We start from the raw sequence: 15,845 nt of genomic DNA, 5'->3' as shown, positions 1-15,845 counted from the left end.
GCAAGGTTTATGAACCTGAGAGCCTCTGTCTGTGCAAAACCTAGAGGTCTCCAAGGTAATGGACTGCTCACTATGGTCCACAGCTTAGAGACCTGAGTGGGGGTGGGGCGGGATGATGCCATGGTTCTTGGTCATATGAGTGTGAAAAACTGTCTCACCCCAGCCCCAAAGCAGCCCAAGCCAAACTTGAAGCTCAAGGGGGAGCCTGAGCCAAGGTGGTTAGGGGCAGAGTTCTTTGCTGCAAGCAGTCAGAATTACATTCATCCGTATTGATATGGTTTTGTGTCTCCTGTTGGCTGTTGGGCTCTTGAATGGAATCCCATGAGCAGCTGAAGAACTCAACCTTCTAGACAGTGATCTAGATGGTGATGCCAAGATCAGACATACCTGGTCTCCAGGAACTCTCAAATACTACGGCCGTGCGGAGCTGCAAGCATCTGATCACAGGTATGGTCCCCACTGAGGAAAGCACTGGCTGTACTTCCCCAAAGGACACCAACATGCTGTCCCTGTAAGGACGGGAAGGATGACAGAGAGGGTGGAGTGGAGAGGAGAGAGGAGAGAGTATGTGTGTGTTTGTATGAGAGAGAGAGCTAGGGGGTGCCCTGCGTCCGCCATTGGGAAGTAATAATTGTTAGCATCTTGTCATTGTTGCATATCATGGCATTATTCATGAAAATACCGAAGATATAGCCTGTACAATGATGTATCTAACAGAGCTCTGGGGGACAGGGGCAGGTTGGAGGTGGGGATGTGACCTGCCAAGGCCAACGGCTCTCCACCGTTTCCTCCTCCTGTCTGATGCAGACCTGTGCTGGCCATCGTGGAGGTGGAGGTGCAAGAGGTCGACGCAGGAGCCCGAGAGAGAGTTTTCCAGGAAGTGTCCTCCGTCCAGGGTCCTCTGGATGCCACCGTTGTTATAAACCTTCAGTCTCCAACTCTAGAAGAGAAAAATGAATTTCCAGAGGACCTGCGCACAGAACTTATGCAGACTTTGGGGAATTATGGGACCATTGTTCTGGTCAGGTAATCCCCACTCCTCAGATGTATGTTCTGGGGTGTCCGTGGGCTCCAAGAGAGCCGCGTTAAATTCCTAGTATTGACTGACTCGTCTCCTGTATCACAGGATCAACCAAGGGCAGATGCTGGTGACATTTGCAGATAGCCACTCGGCTCTCAGCGTGCTAGGTGTGGATGGTATGAAGGTGAGTGGGAATTACTCAAACTGCAGAGTAGAGCTGACCCATCCCTCCATGGCCTTGATTTTCCCTGGCCAGTGCCCTACCTATGTAGCCACCATGATACATAGCTGCTGGGAGCTTCCATCTTGGTCTTGTGTCTCGGAACTGACCTCGTCCCACTTACAGCAGCTGAAAGTGTGGCTCCCACAGTTCTTTGCTCCCACCTAGATAGAAAGGACTTCCCACCTTTCTCTTGAGACTGTTTTGGGACATGCAGCATCTAACTTGATTCTGTTTTGATGAAATCCTGGTTTAAATTTGCATGGCACGAAAAGCCAGAGGTGTTGCATCCAGTATGTGTGAGCTGTGCTTGAGCTCACCCGGGGTCTGGACTTGGAGTTTCCTCAGCCAGCTGTGCTGATTGTGCCCGTTGGAGAGAGAAGCGCTTGTGAATGAAGGGAGTTGTGACTGTTCCCTGTTCTTACTTGCTGGCTGGCCTCCCAGGTGAAAGGCAGGGCCGTGAAGATTCGACCAAAGACCAAAGATTGGCTGGAAGGCTTGAGAGAGGAGCTTGTTCGGAAGCGGGACAGCATGGCCCCTGTGTCTCCCACCGCCAACTCCTGCTTGCTGGAGGAGAACTTTGACTTCACGAGTCTGGATTATGAGTCAGAAGGTGAGTGACTCTGCCAGGTAGGACATGCAAAGAGTTCCAATGATGAGCAGGCCTTGGCCAAGACCCTGCCTCACAGTGGTTACTGGGGACAGTTGAAGTGTGGGAGTTGCCTCTGTGCGATAGCTGGGGATCATGTGCAGGTGTTCCGGTGTTCACTCACAACCATGGGTTGCAGTGTTCACATGTGGGGATGGATATCTCACATACACTAACGGTGGCTTTGAGGGTATTGGCAGTGGGTGGGTGTGCATTTGAGGTGGGGACCTGGCTGGGGACCTGGCTCCTGTGCCTGCCAGCAGATTCTCTCAGAAGCTGTGTTAGTTACATTGGTTTCACAGTGCTCCAATTCCTGACACAGACCACTTCTAAAGAGGAATTCTTCATTTCGGTTCACAGTTAATAGGGCTGTAGCTGTTTTAGTTAGTGTTTCTATCACTGTGATAAAACACCATGACCGAACGCAACTTCAGGAGGAAAAGGTTTATTTCAGCTATGGTTACACATCACAGTCCCTCATCAAAGAAAGCAGGGCAGGAGCTCAAGGCAGGGAACGGAATCGGAGGCCATGGAGGAGTGCTTCTTGCTGGCTGGCTCCCATGACTTGCTCAGCCTGCTTTCTTATAAGAAAGCCTCCAGGGTGGACCCTTTCATATCAATCACCAACCAAGAAAATGCCCCGCAGACTTGTCTACAGGCAATCTTATACAAGCTTTTCTCGATGAAGGTCCCTCTTCCCAAGCGACTCTAGCTTATGTCAAGTTGACATAAATCTAACTAGGACAATAACCTTTGGCTCCGTTGAATCTGGGTCCATGGCAAGGCAAGAGCACCATGCATGGGACATGTGACAGTGCACAAGAAACAGAAAATACCATTGTCTTCTGTTCCACATGGGCCTCAAGGGAGCCTGCCCCACCTCAGCATTAGCCCTTCCTTCCCTAGTTAATCTTCTCTGGACACAGATATCATCTTGTAGGTATCCCTCAAGCCAATCAAACTGACAGCAAGATGGTCCCACTGGCTGAAGGCTAGACTGCTGCACCCTAATTGCCCTCATCCTCACGTGATCCATTCTTTTTAAAGGGGATGTTATTGAAGATGAAGAAGACTATTCGGTGGATGAGTTTGGCCAGCCTGTGGTCTCAGACAGCGATCTTGGCGGAGACGACTCTTGTGATACCACGCGCTCCTCGGCACCTGCCAGCAAATCTCCCGCACTGGCTAAAAAGAAGCAACACCCGACCTACAAAGGTAGCTCCTCCCCTGCTTTCCTGGGGCGGGGCTGGAGTGGTGTCCTCTTCCTCTTGAAGGTTTGCACCTGTCAGGTGCGCAGGTCCCAGGACAGGATCAGCCAGCACAGCATACAGAACTTGTCCTCGGGGAGGACTCCATCCTCCTCCACACACTGATTTCCTTTGGGTCTTTTCTTCTTTCTTTCTTTTTCTTTTTTCAGTGTTTGTCCCTGTACCACACCTAATTGGAGATAAGTCCTTTTTCTTTTACGTACTCAAGGGGCCACAGTTTCTCTAGCAGTGATTTTGTCCCCAGTCCCTGAAGAGACACACTCATATCTGCACCCTGGTGTGCGGCTCCATTGACATCATGTCCCATTACACAGTGGCATCATTACATTATAGAATGAAGGAGAGAAGAAGGTTGTATGGAATGAATGTGTATCCCGGATTACTCGGTGGAAACTTAGATTCATTTAGATTAAGTTGACCCTGGTGCATCCAAAATTCCCCGGCTGCCCTCCACTCTCAGTCACTGTGTCCCTAACTGGAGAGAGGCTCTGGCCAACAGTGCAGGACCCTTGGGGTAGGGCTGAGAAAACAGAGCATGGCTGACAGGGAAGTAAGCTCTTTCCTTGTCAAGAGAGGTACAAAGACTCGTGTGCCCTGCGTGTTCCTTTAATTAAAGAATGGTCCCCAAACTGATCAGTACCTTGCCACTCTAGAACCACTGGTTGGTTTTAACACTTTGAGTTGCTGAGTCTGCCATAGAGATTTGGATTTGGTAAGGTGTGTGGGGCAGTGTGCACACAACCTTCATGAAAGAAAGCAGATCAGCATCGGTGATGGCTCCTCTGGCTTTCTCTCCCCCACCTTTGGCTCTTCCAGAGAAATGTACCAGTCATGGTGTCAGGCATTCAGCAAGTGGCTGGCTGAGGCTTCTAGTATTTAAGAGCTTGCCACCGGTGCCAGGCTAGCAAAGAAGAGAGGCTAGTCTCAGCTTCCAAATCAGTAGCCACCTTTCGGGATGAGGAATTAAGTTCTCCTCCTATGGTGGGTAAATCTCAGGAGCTCTGGTTCCACTTTTGCTTGTGTAGACCACGTGAGGGCCATTTTCGAAGGAGATGGTTTACGCACTAAAACATGCTAGGGCTTCTCAAGTCTGGCAAACCAGGCCCACAGTTCACCGAGTGTTCCAAGCAGGCATTAGGTGTACCCTCACTCCAACAGAGGGGCTCTCACTTCGAAAGCAGACCCCCTGGGTATCCATCGCACTTCTGCCTACCACAAAGCCATCTCTTACCCTTGCGCCTGGAAGAGACCATCTTTCTCACAGCTGCCATGTCCTCCAGACGATGCTGACCTCGTGAAGTTAAAGCAGGAGCTGGAAGCTGCTGGGGATTTTCGCCACCGTTCTCCGAGCAGGTCCCTGTCCGTCCCCAATAGGCCTCGGCCACCTCACCCACCACAGAGACCCCCCCCTCCAAGTAAGACTTTGCTTACTCTGAGCTTGCCACAATGCCTGCTGGGAATAACCGCACACTTCCTGCTACTGAAAGCACGGCTCTAATCCACTGAGTCCCTTCTGATGCTCCCCCACCCAGGGCTCCTTGTCATCTAAATCTAGGACATATTCCGTGCTGGAGGTCATAGGTTCCTCATGGAATGTGACACAAAGCCTGTCTAAAGCTGTTCATCCAGGAATGTGGCTTTTACTCCAGGCACCTTAAATTTGAAACCATTAGTGTGGAAAAGGGCTTATACCCTTTGAGGGAATGTTTCTAGCTTTTCTGTCATGTGCTTGTTCCTTTGACAGACCTGTCTTTAGGAACCCGGTCCACCGAGAGACCCAGCATGCACACTCCCAGCCCAGGCCATGATCCACCTCCCGTTCCTGTTTTTGGCTCTCGGGATGAGCCCTGTCTTTTCAGGCTCTCCCGGTATGACATTTCCCTCCAGCCCCTCTGATAATGCTTTTCCTATCATCACACTTGCCTTAATCTCAAAATAACCTCGTGGCTTGCTTTCGATTTGTTTCTCTCTTATGGTTTGCTTCCCTCCCCACCAAACTGTGAAAGTCAAATGCAGACTTTTCTAAGCCTCTAACCCACTCCTTTCAAAATTGAGTTCACCCAGAGCTGACATACAGCAATAATCAATATCCCTCTAGAAGCATACCTCTGCTTTTGTGAGCTTATATCCAGGAAATAGAAATGATCCTGAAAATATCAAGTTTATAAGGTATTTGTTGTGGTAAACTGAAGCCAGAGGATGAAGAGTTTAGGGCCAGTATAGCATACATAGCAAGAATGTATCTCAAAAAATAAATTTAAAAATTAAACAAATGTATAATCATATTATTTTAGAGCTCTCATAAAAATAGTTACAGAGAGAAGAATCAAAATGTAAAATTTACTTGACTACCTACAAGTAAAACTTTCAGTCAAAAATACTTCCATTGTTTTTTTTTCAGTCGCATACATGTGTATTTATACATTATTTTAAAGAAAGCAATTAAGTGCTGGGGCTGTGTGCTAGCCTAATGTGCATGAGGCACTAAATTCAGTTCCTAATTCTGCCAAAAAGAAAAATTTAACAAACTGTTATTCCTTTTGCTTGCTCATTTGTTTTTATTTCACTCACTGTGTCATTAAAGACCTAACTCATTAATGCCTAAAAGCAAAATGTAACACTTCATTTCTCTGAGCTGGAGACTCTAGAACTTTTATCTTCTCTCAAACATTAAAAAAAAAATGTTTTAGGGGCGGGGAGATGGCTCCATGAGTAAAAGCACTGGCCAGGCAAGCCTATGACCTTCCCTGAGGTGGGCTCTATGCATATCAGAGCACCAGATTCCGTGTCAGAACTGCCGTGTTGAGGGGAATGGTCTTGATCCCACTACTCTCACTGCTTGACGAGAGGAGAGAAGGGGGGAGGACCCCAAGAACCTGAGAACCAGCTCCCTGGAGTGTGCTGTCCAAACAGCAGGGGACCCTGGCTCAAACAAGTTGGAAGACAAGGACCCAAGGCTACCCTCTGTCTTTACATGTGCTGCACACACAAACAAATGCTTTGTACAAACACACACACACAATTAACATTTAAGATAATTGATCCTGATAGTAACATTTGATAATAATGTTTTAAACCGCTTAAAAATCAATTGGTTTTTATATAAGACTAGAAGCCGCCTGTGTGTTAGACTTAAATTTGCATTCTAACAGTGCTTCCCTAGACAGTTTGTGTCAATAGGCCAAGCCATCAGAGAATCACCAGGAAAACTGCTTTGTTTGTGTGGTGCTAAGGGTGGAACCCAGGCCAGGCCTCATCTGTGCTGTGAGAGCTCTCTGCTGCGAACCCACAGCCACAGCCCCTGAAGGGTCTTTTGGGACCTGTCTGGGAGCACTCTGGGTGGCTCATGAGCCTGCACACCTGACCATGGCTGTGGCTGCCTCCCCGGCTGCCTCCTCCCAACGTCCTGTAGCTCGCTAGCATGTTACCAAGTGACTGAAGCTGACACTCTTTTCTTGTCGTTCTTCATAGCCGGTTTAATGGTGAAGAAGTCGGCCTCAGATGTGTCCATCTCCTCTGGCACTCATGGGCAGTATTCAATCTTGCAGACTGCGAAGCTTCTTCCAGGGGCCCCTCAGCAGCCGGTGAGTGCTCCGATTGGCTCCCAGTACTGAGAGCTCCACCTCAAGAGCTCGCGCCTTTTCAAGGAATATCACTCCGTCTCCCTAGCCCTCCCCCTGCCCACCAGCTCATCCCCCAACCCCCTAATGCTTAGTGGCAACATCTTTACAGGACTACTAAGTGGCTGTGCAAAGCACCCCGCTGCCCTGCAAAGCGAACTGCCCACTTCCGTCTCCTCCTTCGCTCCCTTGCAATTCCTGCCTTTGCCTAGATCTATAGCGTACTGCATGGTAAAGGGGAAAAGGAAAATTCAGATAAGTTTGGCCATTTTGGTGGAAGGCCAGAGGCCCACTAGGCCTGGATTCTGCCGAAGCTCGGTTCTGAAGACTTGCAGGGGAGGAGGCAGGAGCCCTGAGCTGCTGCTGCGCGTGAAGGCCTGTGGCAGGACTGAAGGGGAGGTATTGTTGTGCTCAGGAGGCTACCCAGGCCAGCAGGCTGAGGAACTGACTAGATTCCAGAACGCACAGGAATAAAAGTGGGTCTCAGACGACCCGGGAGCTGAATGAGGAGGTAGACAATCCCACTGAGAAATACGTATCATACACAGAGCATGGAAGGCATGGCCTGAGACTGTTACACCTGTTCTCCAGTTCTACCTGGCTATGGAAATAACAACAAAAGACGGTGCATCCACATTGCAAAAACCCTGTCCTCAGCCTGTTCTTCAGCTCTGACCATTACTGCATCCCTGATCTCGGTGGGTGGAAGATGTGGTTTAGATTTAGTGGGTTCGGCCATCACTTGGTGGGTTCTGCATTCGGCCACCTGCTGCCTGTACCAACGAGCAGCAAAGTGCACACCGCACACACAGAGGCTCGTTTCCTACCTGCGGTAACCACGTCTCTTCCCGACTCTGTCCTCCAGCCCAAGGCAAGAACTGGAATAAGTAAACCTTACAACGTCAAACAGATCAAAACCACCAATGCTCAGGAGGCGGAAGCAGCCATCCGGTGTCTCCTGGAAGCTGGCGGGGGTAGGTAGTCTCTTGGGAACCACGTCCTGGCCAAAGGGGGGTGCAAAGTTGCATTTTATCCTCTCACTGATAGCGGCTTAGAGAAGAGCTGGGTGTGCTTGCTCTTTACTTTTTCTCTCCTCTTTCTTTTTTTTTTTTTTATGCAATGTTAAATGGAAGTAGTCTTTGGTATTTTATTTACTTATATACTCAAAATTCATGAAGTATCTAGAAAGTAATCCCATGAGATTAAGCAGCACTTTAGCGATAAGCAAAACTTTAAAAAAGGTTCACGTTGGGCCAGTGAACCTGAAGGTCTGAGGTCAATGCCGGGACTCACGTGGCAGAAGGAGAACCAATTACCACAGGTTGTCTTCTGAGCTCGGCAAGGGCAGTGTGGCACCTGCGTGCCCCTCCATATTCACAGAGAGCTTAAAGTTACACGTACTAATTCATTCTGCCAGCCGGGTGACAGAGGACCATTGTGTATGCCCTTACTGCAAGCACAAAGCCCACCTTGTAAAGTCATGGGCAAGTGTAAATAAACCCTGTGCTTCAGGCTGGGGAGTCTTCCCTGTCATACTACTGTTAATTTTTTCTTGCCTTTACCTCACTTAACCCTTGTTATCCTACTTGAAATTTCTCCCATTTTTTTTTTTTTCCACATCACTGCTGCCAGCATTTGCTGTTTTGGCTTGGGCTATAATCCAGAAGCTTTTGTGAAGAGGCGAGATTATGCCCTTTGTAAAGACATATGGGAGATATCATAATTGCCCAATTGCATTATCCAGGGTATTTATTGGACTTGGAATTCTCAGCACACTGAAGGAGGGCAGAGGACATGTTTAGAAATTCGAGAAACATTGTTGAAGGATTATACAGCACAAGTGGTTTTGGTTTTTATTAACTGATAAGTGAATAAAAATATATTACATTCATACAATGGAGTATTAGTCAGCTGTGGGAATGTAGAGGTACGTATCACAGTGAGGGTAGGCCTTGAAAAGGTTATGCTGAGTGAAAGAAATGAGACACAGAAGCACATGCTGTGCTGTTCCACACATACATGATGTCCGCAGTAGCTGGGTGGGCAGAGACAGGAAGTGTGAGTGGGAAGAAGGAACGGGTTTCGTTTCGGTATAGCAAACATGTTCTGGGATTGGATAGTGGTGGTGTCTGCAACACCTGCATTAACAACCATTTAAATGGGCTAAGCTTCCGGCGGGCGGGTTATAGTTCAACAAAGTGTAACGAACAGGCAGCTCTAGAGATGCATGTTCGTGGAGGTTTGAAGTCTCCCTGCCGTCTCCATGCAACCTTCAACTGTCTTATTCCTGCTCCTGTTGAGAATCTGTTGCTTTGTGGATGCTCTTCCTTGAGAAACGTACAACAATTTTCATACAGAATTGGGTCTCACCTTTCTTTCCTCAGACCCTCTTGCTATGAAGGACATGAGTGCGCAGAGCTAGGGCCAGACCTAGCTGCCTAATCTTGACTATCCTTAAGGACTTCTTTGCAATATAAGAACTGATACTCTATAAGGATGGAGAGTCTATAGGGCACTAGACTCTCTAAATGATAAGATATGCAGACAATTACATGTCCTTGTACTTGAGTGGAGTGATTTTTATGTTTCAGGTATTCCAGAAGTAGCCCCAGGTCACATGACCCTGAGAGACCAAGGGTCTTCCAGGCCAGAGCCTATGTCCGTAGGAGGCAAGCCAGAGGCCTCCCTGGGGCCGCAAGCCCTCCCCCGCCGGCCTGCTCCTAGGGTCCCTGCCATGAAGAAGCCAACTTTGAGGAGAACAGGAAAGGTAAGAAGCCAAGGCCTGTGAACCACTCATTCCAAGCTTACTCAAGGTCTTGTTACATGAATTATGTCAAGGACAGAAATGAAGTTGGATTTGGTTTCTCTTTCCACACCTGCATCCCAGACTCAGCCACATCTGGGGAAATGGCTCATTCTGCAACTGCTTTCCCCTCCTCTTCCTGCTGTAGCCTGGCCTCAGCTGAGCAGAACAAGGAGCTCGCTGCCCTTCGCACTGTGACAGTCATGAACAGCTTAAGAGAGACTGCTTCCTGAGTGTCGGCAGTCTCCACAGGGAGCTGCTGTGGGTGTTTCCTACCCAGTGTCCAGCGCTTCCGTGTGTGTGTGTGTGTGGTGTGTGCATGTGGTTTCACATGCAAAGATTTGTGTGCATTTGAAAAGCACTAACCGGGGCTGGGCACTTGCTGCGCAAGCATGAGGACCTGGGTTCATATCCCACCACTTATGTGAAAAGCACAACATAGCCACACATGCACCTGTAACCCAGAGATGTAGAGGGCAGAGACAGAAGGATGGCTGGAGATTAACGGTGAGAGGCTGTGTCTCAGGGGAAAAAGGTGAGTGATGAAGAGAGCCAAGCTCCTCCAGGCCTCCCTGTACAGATGAACACCCCCCCACACACAAACACAGAGGCTCACACACCACAAACATATGACTAACTCTTTCATTTGCCCTCTCCCTCCTCTCCCTCCCTCCCCTTCTCTTTCTCAAAGACACACACACACACACACACACACACACACACACAGAACCCTAACCAGTTCCTAGATTCGCAGTTTTACTCTGCTCACGTGGCCCTGGGCTCCTGCAGGCCCGACAGCTTTTCTCACTACTTTTCTTGCAGATTGTTTTCTGCTCTCGCTCACAAGCCTCTCAGCCTTGCTTACTGCTGCAAAGACATGAGTTTGTAAGGACAGTAGCTGCCCAGAGACTGACACCTGTAGAGACCTCTGGATCATCCGTTTGAGCTCAGTTCTAGGAGCAGGCCACTCGGTAATCTCTGCCTGGGCACCGTAGAGTAACTATTGCTTTTCCGACCTGCCCAGTGTGAGAGCCTCTCTGGCATGTGCCCATTTACTGAGTTTGCTTTCTGTCTTCCGGTTGTGCTTCTGTCCTGCCTTGGCCTATTGCTGCCCATCCATTTTCCATGCTTTGTTGCAAAATGGACTTTTCCCTCTTTTTCGTCTTTGCTCTGTCTCTTCGGGAACAGAGTTGGCTTCTTCAGTGGCTGCATGGGAATTTTGGTACAAGGCCAGTGGAGAACGGTTATGCTTTCTGTTTGTTTTCCTTTTTAAGAGCCAGATGGGGGCTGGAGAGACAGCACAGAGGTTAAGAGCACTGACTGCTCTTCCAAAGGACCTGAATTCAAGTCCCAGCAACGACATGGTGGCTCACAACCATCTATAATAAGACCTGGTGCCCTCTTCTGGTGTATAGGTGTACATGTAGGCAGAAGACTGTATATATAATAAATAAATAAATTTGTAAGTAAAAAAAAAAAAAAAAAAAAAAAGAGCCAAATGGAACACTGGACCTGGTCCCCCTGTTCTTAACCACCCGGCCCCATCTGTACCAAAGCTCTACTTTGCACCATGTAGTTTAAAAGCAGAGCTAAAGAAGTGGAGTCCCTGAAATATGAAAGATCCGAGAAGAAAGTAGAGCCATTAGTCCTTCCAGCTGTTCGCCCCGTGGTGGACAGCATGCTGAATCATTCGCTCGGGCTACAGCCTCAGAACGAATGTTTCAGAAGGGTTCTCGCGGAGTTGCGGGAAGATGTCGGGCAACCGGGATGCCATCATAAATTACCCACTGGCTCTGGTTTTAAAGCCCTCTCGTTCGTTCATTGGCCGTGCTGTATCACTGCTGCCCTGCTTGCTCCTGTTCACACCACTGGCTCGCAGACAGTCTCTGCCCTCAACCTGGCTGCCCCAGCCTCATCCACCTGTTCTCTGAGTGTTGTCTGGGTGCCCACTTCTTCCATTGCTGGCTTCTCATTTACACTCTACCTTGCCTTTCCCTCAGACCATGTTACCAGAAGAACAGTCTGAGCAGCAGCCTGTCCAGTTTACACTCGCTTCCCAGGAAATGAGCCTTGAGACCCCTCCTGCAGCGACAGCCCCTCAAGTTCCGCCTGTTCCCAAACCAAGAACATTTCCGCTTGGGAAAGGCGTTGAGAGGAGGCTGAGCAGTGGCAAGCCAGCACTGGATGAAGCTCCTCCCATGACAGGCTCTGTGGAGTTGGCGCCCCCAGAGGCCGCGTCCCTGGCTCCCAAGGTGCCCCCACGGAGAAAGAAGTCCGCACCAGCGACCTTCCACCTGCAGGTCTTGCAGAGCAACAGCCAACTTCTCCAGGACCTCACATATTCCAGCAGCTCTCCCTCCCCACTGCAGCCCGACACCCACCCGCTCTGTCCACAAGCTGGCCTTCTTGGCACTTCATCTGCCATAAGCCCTGAAACTGATGGCCCCAGAGTGACGGATCCCACGGCAGCCTCTTCTCATGGAGATTATCCAGATCCCTTCTGGAGCCTTCTCCACCACCCTAAGCTGTTGAATAATAACTGGCTGTCCAAGAGCTCTGAGCCTTTAGACTTGGGGTCCAGGAACCCCGAGAGGACACACAGAGACCCAGCACAGGTCGGCACATCTGTGGCTGAGAGGGGCCTCCCACCAGACCATGGGGGAAAAGACTTCAGCCACTGGGCGAGAGCCAGTAACAAAGACAAGAGAACAACGTTGGGCGTTTGACCCACTGGCAAGAAGATGACTAGACTCTGAAGATGCTTTCATCCCAAATGTGGGCATTGCTTGACCTGGTCAAGTGGGATGTCAATTTAAAGCTTCACTGAAGCCCTTTGCTTACCTGTCAGTCCTGTGTAGTTTACAAACAGCCTCCCATTCAGTACGGTTATTATCCGTCCAGTCTCCAAAATGTTTCACTCAAGACCTGTGTATTTTAAGCTTGTTCTCAGGAGAATGGGAAATGTATGGTTGGATTCAGCATACAGTTTTTAAAGAAAAGAAATATGGATGCCGGAGATGCTCTCACCTACTGGATTTTAAACAGTTGTTCAGTTTATGTGTGTATGCCATTTGCTTGTTGTTTTTGTTTGTGATTTACAGGTTTGAGATAAGTGGTCGGCTCATAAGAGATGACATTAAAAACAGTTGGGACCATTAAGAGCTGTTCTGGCCCACTTTAAACCAGGTTAAGAAAAAAATAAATGAACAGAATTGAAAACAGCAAATAGGTCAGTGGCATGGCTGGGCCATCCATTCCTGTGAGCTCATTTTGTGGAGTGCCCTTCCCAGCTACAGTTCTGCTTCTCCAGGCTCTGCAGAAAGACCTTGTCTGCATCGAGCACGTGTCTTCTGTCGTAACAGGGGTAAACTACCTGCAGCCAGCTGAACATGCACAGGAGGGTAGGTAGGGACTACACAACTACTGTGCCATTGGGGACCTGAGTCTAAGGATTCAGGTACCTCGGGGATCCCGGCCATGATCTCCCACAGATACTCAGGTGACTACCCTGTGTATTAGCTTTACGTATCATTCCTGTGAGAGCTGTTGACAACACAATCTGGGTTGTGACATGTGCAGCATGAGCTTACGCCCCACTCAGATTTGGAGCCGCTGACTTCCGCATGCCCTGTACACCGCCATGGCCTGGAGCTATGGTGTGCTGCTTAACCCCATTAGGAAGCTGATCCAAGACAGCAAGTCTGGGTTTGTCCGTATGTCTGTCAGGTCTGGTGCCTCTCCATTTTCATGCACTTCCAGTACTTCTCGTCTCTTCAAGAACTGACAGACTCCGTGATGCTGCTTTATATCTTTAAAACGCTGTGAGGTCTAGAACCTACTTGAAGCAGACACCACATTTTTGTGTATGAAAAGCTCACTAGCTGAAGAAGGCCGAGTTGGGTGGGTCGCAAGGTCACGACCAGCCTGGGACAGAGCAAGATCCCTTTTTTCAGAAAGAAATTCATTAGCAAATCTTATTATGCCAAGGCCACATTTAGGATTCTGTTACACCACAGGCCCATCCAGCAATATCCAGTGTTGCCCTTACAAGCAAGCCTGCAGTGACTCCTGATGCCTGGGATCGTCACAGCCATTCATTCCTCATTGCCCACCAGTCTGCTGGGGTTTCATAAATTATCTTCACTGTCACGTTCAAGATATCTTGCAAATTATTTAAATCTGGCATTCAAGAACAAGACTCCATGTATCTACTTTCATCTGAAATCTGATCAGAGAAAAAGGAGCAGCTGACCCCAGAGATAAGCAGATAATACATATATTTGGCCGCTATAAAATATGGCGTGGGGGCCTGGAGATAGGGCTCAGCAGTTAAGAGCACAGGCTGCTCTTCTAGAGGACCCAGGTTTGAATCCCAGCACCTACACAGTGGCTCACAACCAGGTGTAACTCCAATCCCACAGGACCCAATGTGCACACAAGGTGCACAGACATATGTGCGGGCAAGTAAAGAAAATAAAACCCCAATAAAATAATGGAAAAAAATTAAAGATGACATGTAGATGATCAGGGTGCTTTCTGTGGCCCTTAAGATAGTGTAGTTCACCTCGTGTGTTCGTTCTACAAATAAAACCTTATAGAAAGTGTCAGAGAAGAAAGTGAAGTGGGCTGCTGGGAGATGGTAAGGGTTGGCCACAACGTTTCTTCCCGAAAGTGCAGTCAGGAATGGGGGGGGCTTACTTTTAAAAACTCAGATGCCCTCTTCTTATCTATACCTTCTTTTCCCACCACAGAAGAGGTAGATCTGCCAGCAGACAAATGTAGCCCTCCAGTCAGAAAGGCAGCAGGGAGCTCAGCTCCCAAGATGACCTGGTGTGAGAAGAACTCCAGCGTGTAGTTTTCTTTGCTCTACATAGCAATCGACTGGCACAGAAGCCAGGAGCCCCCCCTAAGGCGCGCTCATCAGAGCAGCAGCTGCTCCCAGAGTCTAAAAGTGAAGAACCAACACGCAGGACGGTGAGTCAAAAGACAAAGTGCAGTGTTGAGAACTGAATAAGCCAGGTGGTGGTGGCACATGCCTTTGATCCAGGCCTCCAGAAGAGGCAGGTGGATCTCTGTGAGTTCAAGGCCAGCCTGGTCTACATTGTTCCAGGACAGCCAGGGCTACATAGTGAGACCCAGTCTCAAGAAGGGTTAAAGGAAAAAAAAAAAAAGGCTAGTTGGGATGGCCTATTTTTTTTTTTAAATCAGTGCTTAAGAGAGCATCTTAAGCCAGCTGCAGTTGGTTGATAATAATGGTTGATGATAACAGCGTGGGCACTGAGCAACCGCCAGCCTGAAGGCTCCATTTTGCCTTGGGTCTGTTTGTTGCTTTTGGTCTGCCTCAGTTAACGGGACTGCCATTGCTTTGAAACAATGTGCAGTTTACCACATTGTTTCAGGGGATGCTGACAATTTCACATGGTCTCTGACCTGAGTACAGACTGTTTCAGATTTCCCACACATTAAAAGAAATTGTAAAGGTGACTAAAATTAGGAAATGTCAAGAAAGTTTTACAAAGATTTAGAGTTGCTAAAGTTTGAGATACTTAAAAAAATTCCCTGAGGGAAGTCATATGTTAAAGAATTGGCTTTAGATGGTCATTTTGTTGAGAAGGAAAACTGAAAATTATAGCCAGAGATTAGTGACTAATAAAAGTCTGAAGTGTATTTTGAGTTGGTAATTTGTTCTGATGTTGGATGCACTATTAGAATGTTTTTGTCTTTTTAAAATTGAGCTTCTTTTCAGAGCTGAAGAGAACCCTTGGACTTTTTCTATGGCCTTTCTCTACATGAAATGAAATTGCTAGTTTTTACTGTGTGATGTTCCTTGCTTTTCCCCCCACCTCTCTCTCCTTATCTCCCTTTCTTTCTTACCTCCTTTTTTTTCCTCCCTCCTTTCCAACAACTGAACTCAGTTGAAAAAGCAAGAGAATAATAAGGTATAGAGGAATTTTTATCGGCAACATGGGAACTTTGGCTGGAACACAAACACACCTTTAATCCCACTAGACAGATGCAAGCAGATCTCTGAGTTCAAGGCCAGCCTGGTATAGAGCAAGTTTCAAGTAAAGAAAAACTTAGGTCAAGGTGTGGTTGTACATGCCTTTAATCCCAGCACTCAGGAGACAGGGGCGTGCAGATCTCGGAGTTCTACTCAGTGCTGTTTGGTTGAGTCAGTGAGTTGAGAGGCAGGGCAGTAGAGCTGAGTTTGTGGCAGTTCAGTTCGTGGAATTCATAGGCAGTTTTAATCGAGTTTTACAGAGA

At 48.2% G+C, this 15,845-nt stretch overlaps 1 protein-coding gene across 6 annotated transcripts in view; it reads left to right on the top strand.

The window, feature by feature from the left end:
• The window catches only part of Synj2 (synaptojanin 2), a 104,127-nt gene that overhangs the window by 76,062 nt on the left and 12,220 nt on the right, over nucleotides 1-15,845 (top strand). For 2 of the 6 annotated variants that reach the window (XM_021635706.2, XM_021635710.2), the window contains 10 exons: nucleotides 330-447; nucleotides 808-1,026; nucleotides 1,127-1,205; nucleotides 1,686-1,854; nucleotides 2,938-3,105; nucleotides 4,439-4,573; nucleotides 6,630-6,742; nucleotides 7,644-7,752; nucleotides 9,370-9,545; nucleotides 11,582-15,248. In XM_021635706.2, coding sequence (XP_021491381.1) covers nucleotides 330-447; nucleotides 808-1,026; nucleotides 1,127-1,205; nucleotides 1,686-1,854; nucleotides 2,938-3,105; nucleotides 4,439-4,573; nucleotides 6,630-6,742; nucleotides 7,644-7,752; nucleotides 9,370-9,545; nucleotides 11,582-12,307 — 2,012 coding nt within the window. In that variant the 3' untranslated portion in view covers nucleotides 12,308-15,248. Of the gene's footprint in view, nucleotides 1-329; nucleotides 448-807; nucleotides 1,027-1,126; nucleotides 1,206-1,685; nucleotides 1,855-2,937; nucleotides 3,106-4,438; nucleotides 4,574-6,629; nucleotides 6,743-7,643; nucleotides 7,753-9,369; nucleotides 9,546-10,403; nucleotides 10,553-11,581; nucleotides 15,249-15,845 lie in introns of those variants that run through there. The other 4 variants (XM_021635709.2, XR_009588084.1, XM_021635711.2 and 1 more) reach the window with 4 other exon arrangements.

This window comes from Meriones unguiculatus, chromosome 20, assembly GCF_030254825.1.
Source record: "Meriones unguiculatus strain TT.TT164.6M chromosome 20, Bangor_MerUng_6.1, whole genome shotgun sequence".
Classification (NCBI taxonomy): Eukaryota; Metazoa; Chordata; class Mammalia; order Rodentia; family Muridae; genus Meriones; species Meriones unguiculatus.
This window is presented reverse-complemented; position numbering and strand designations above follow the sequence as displayed.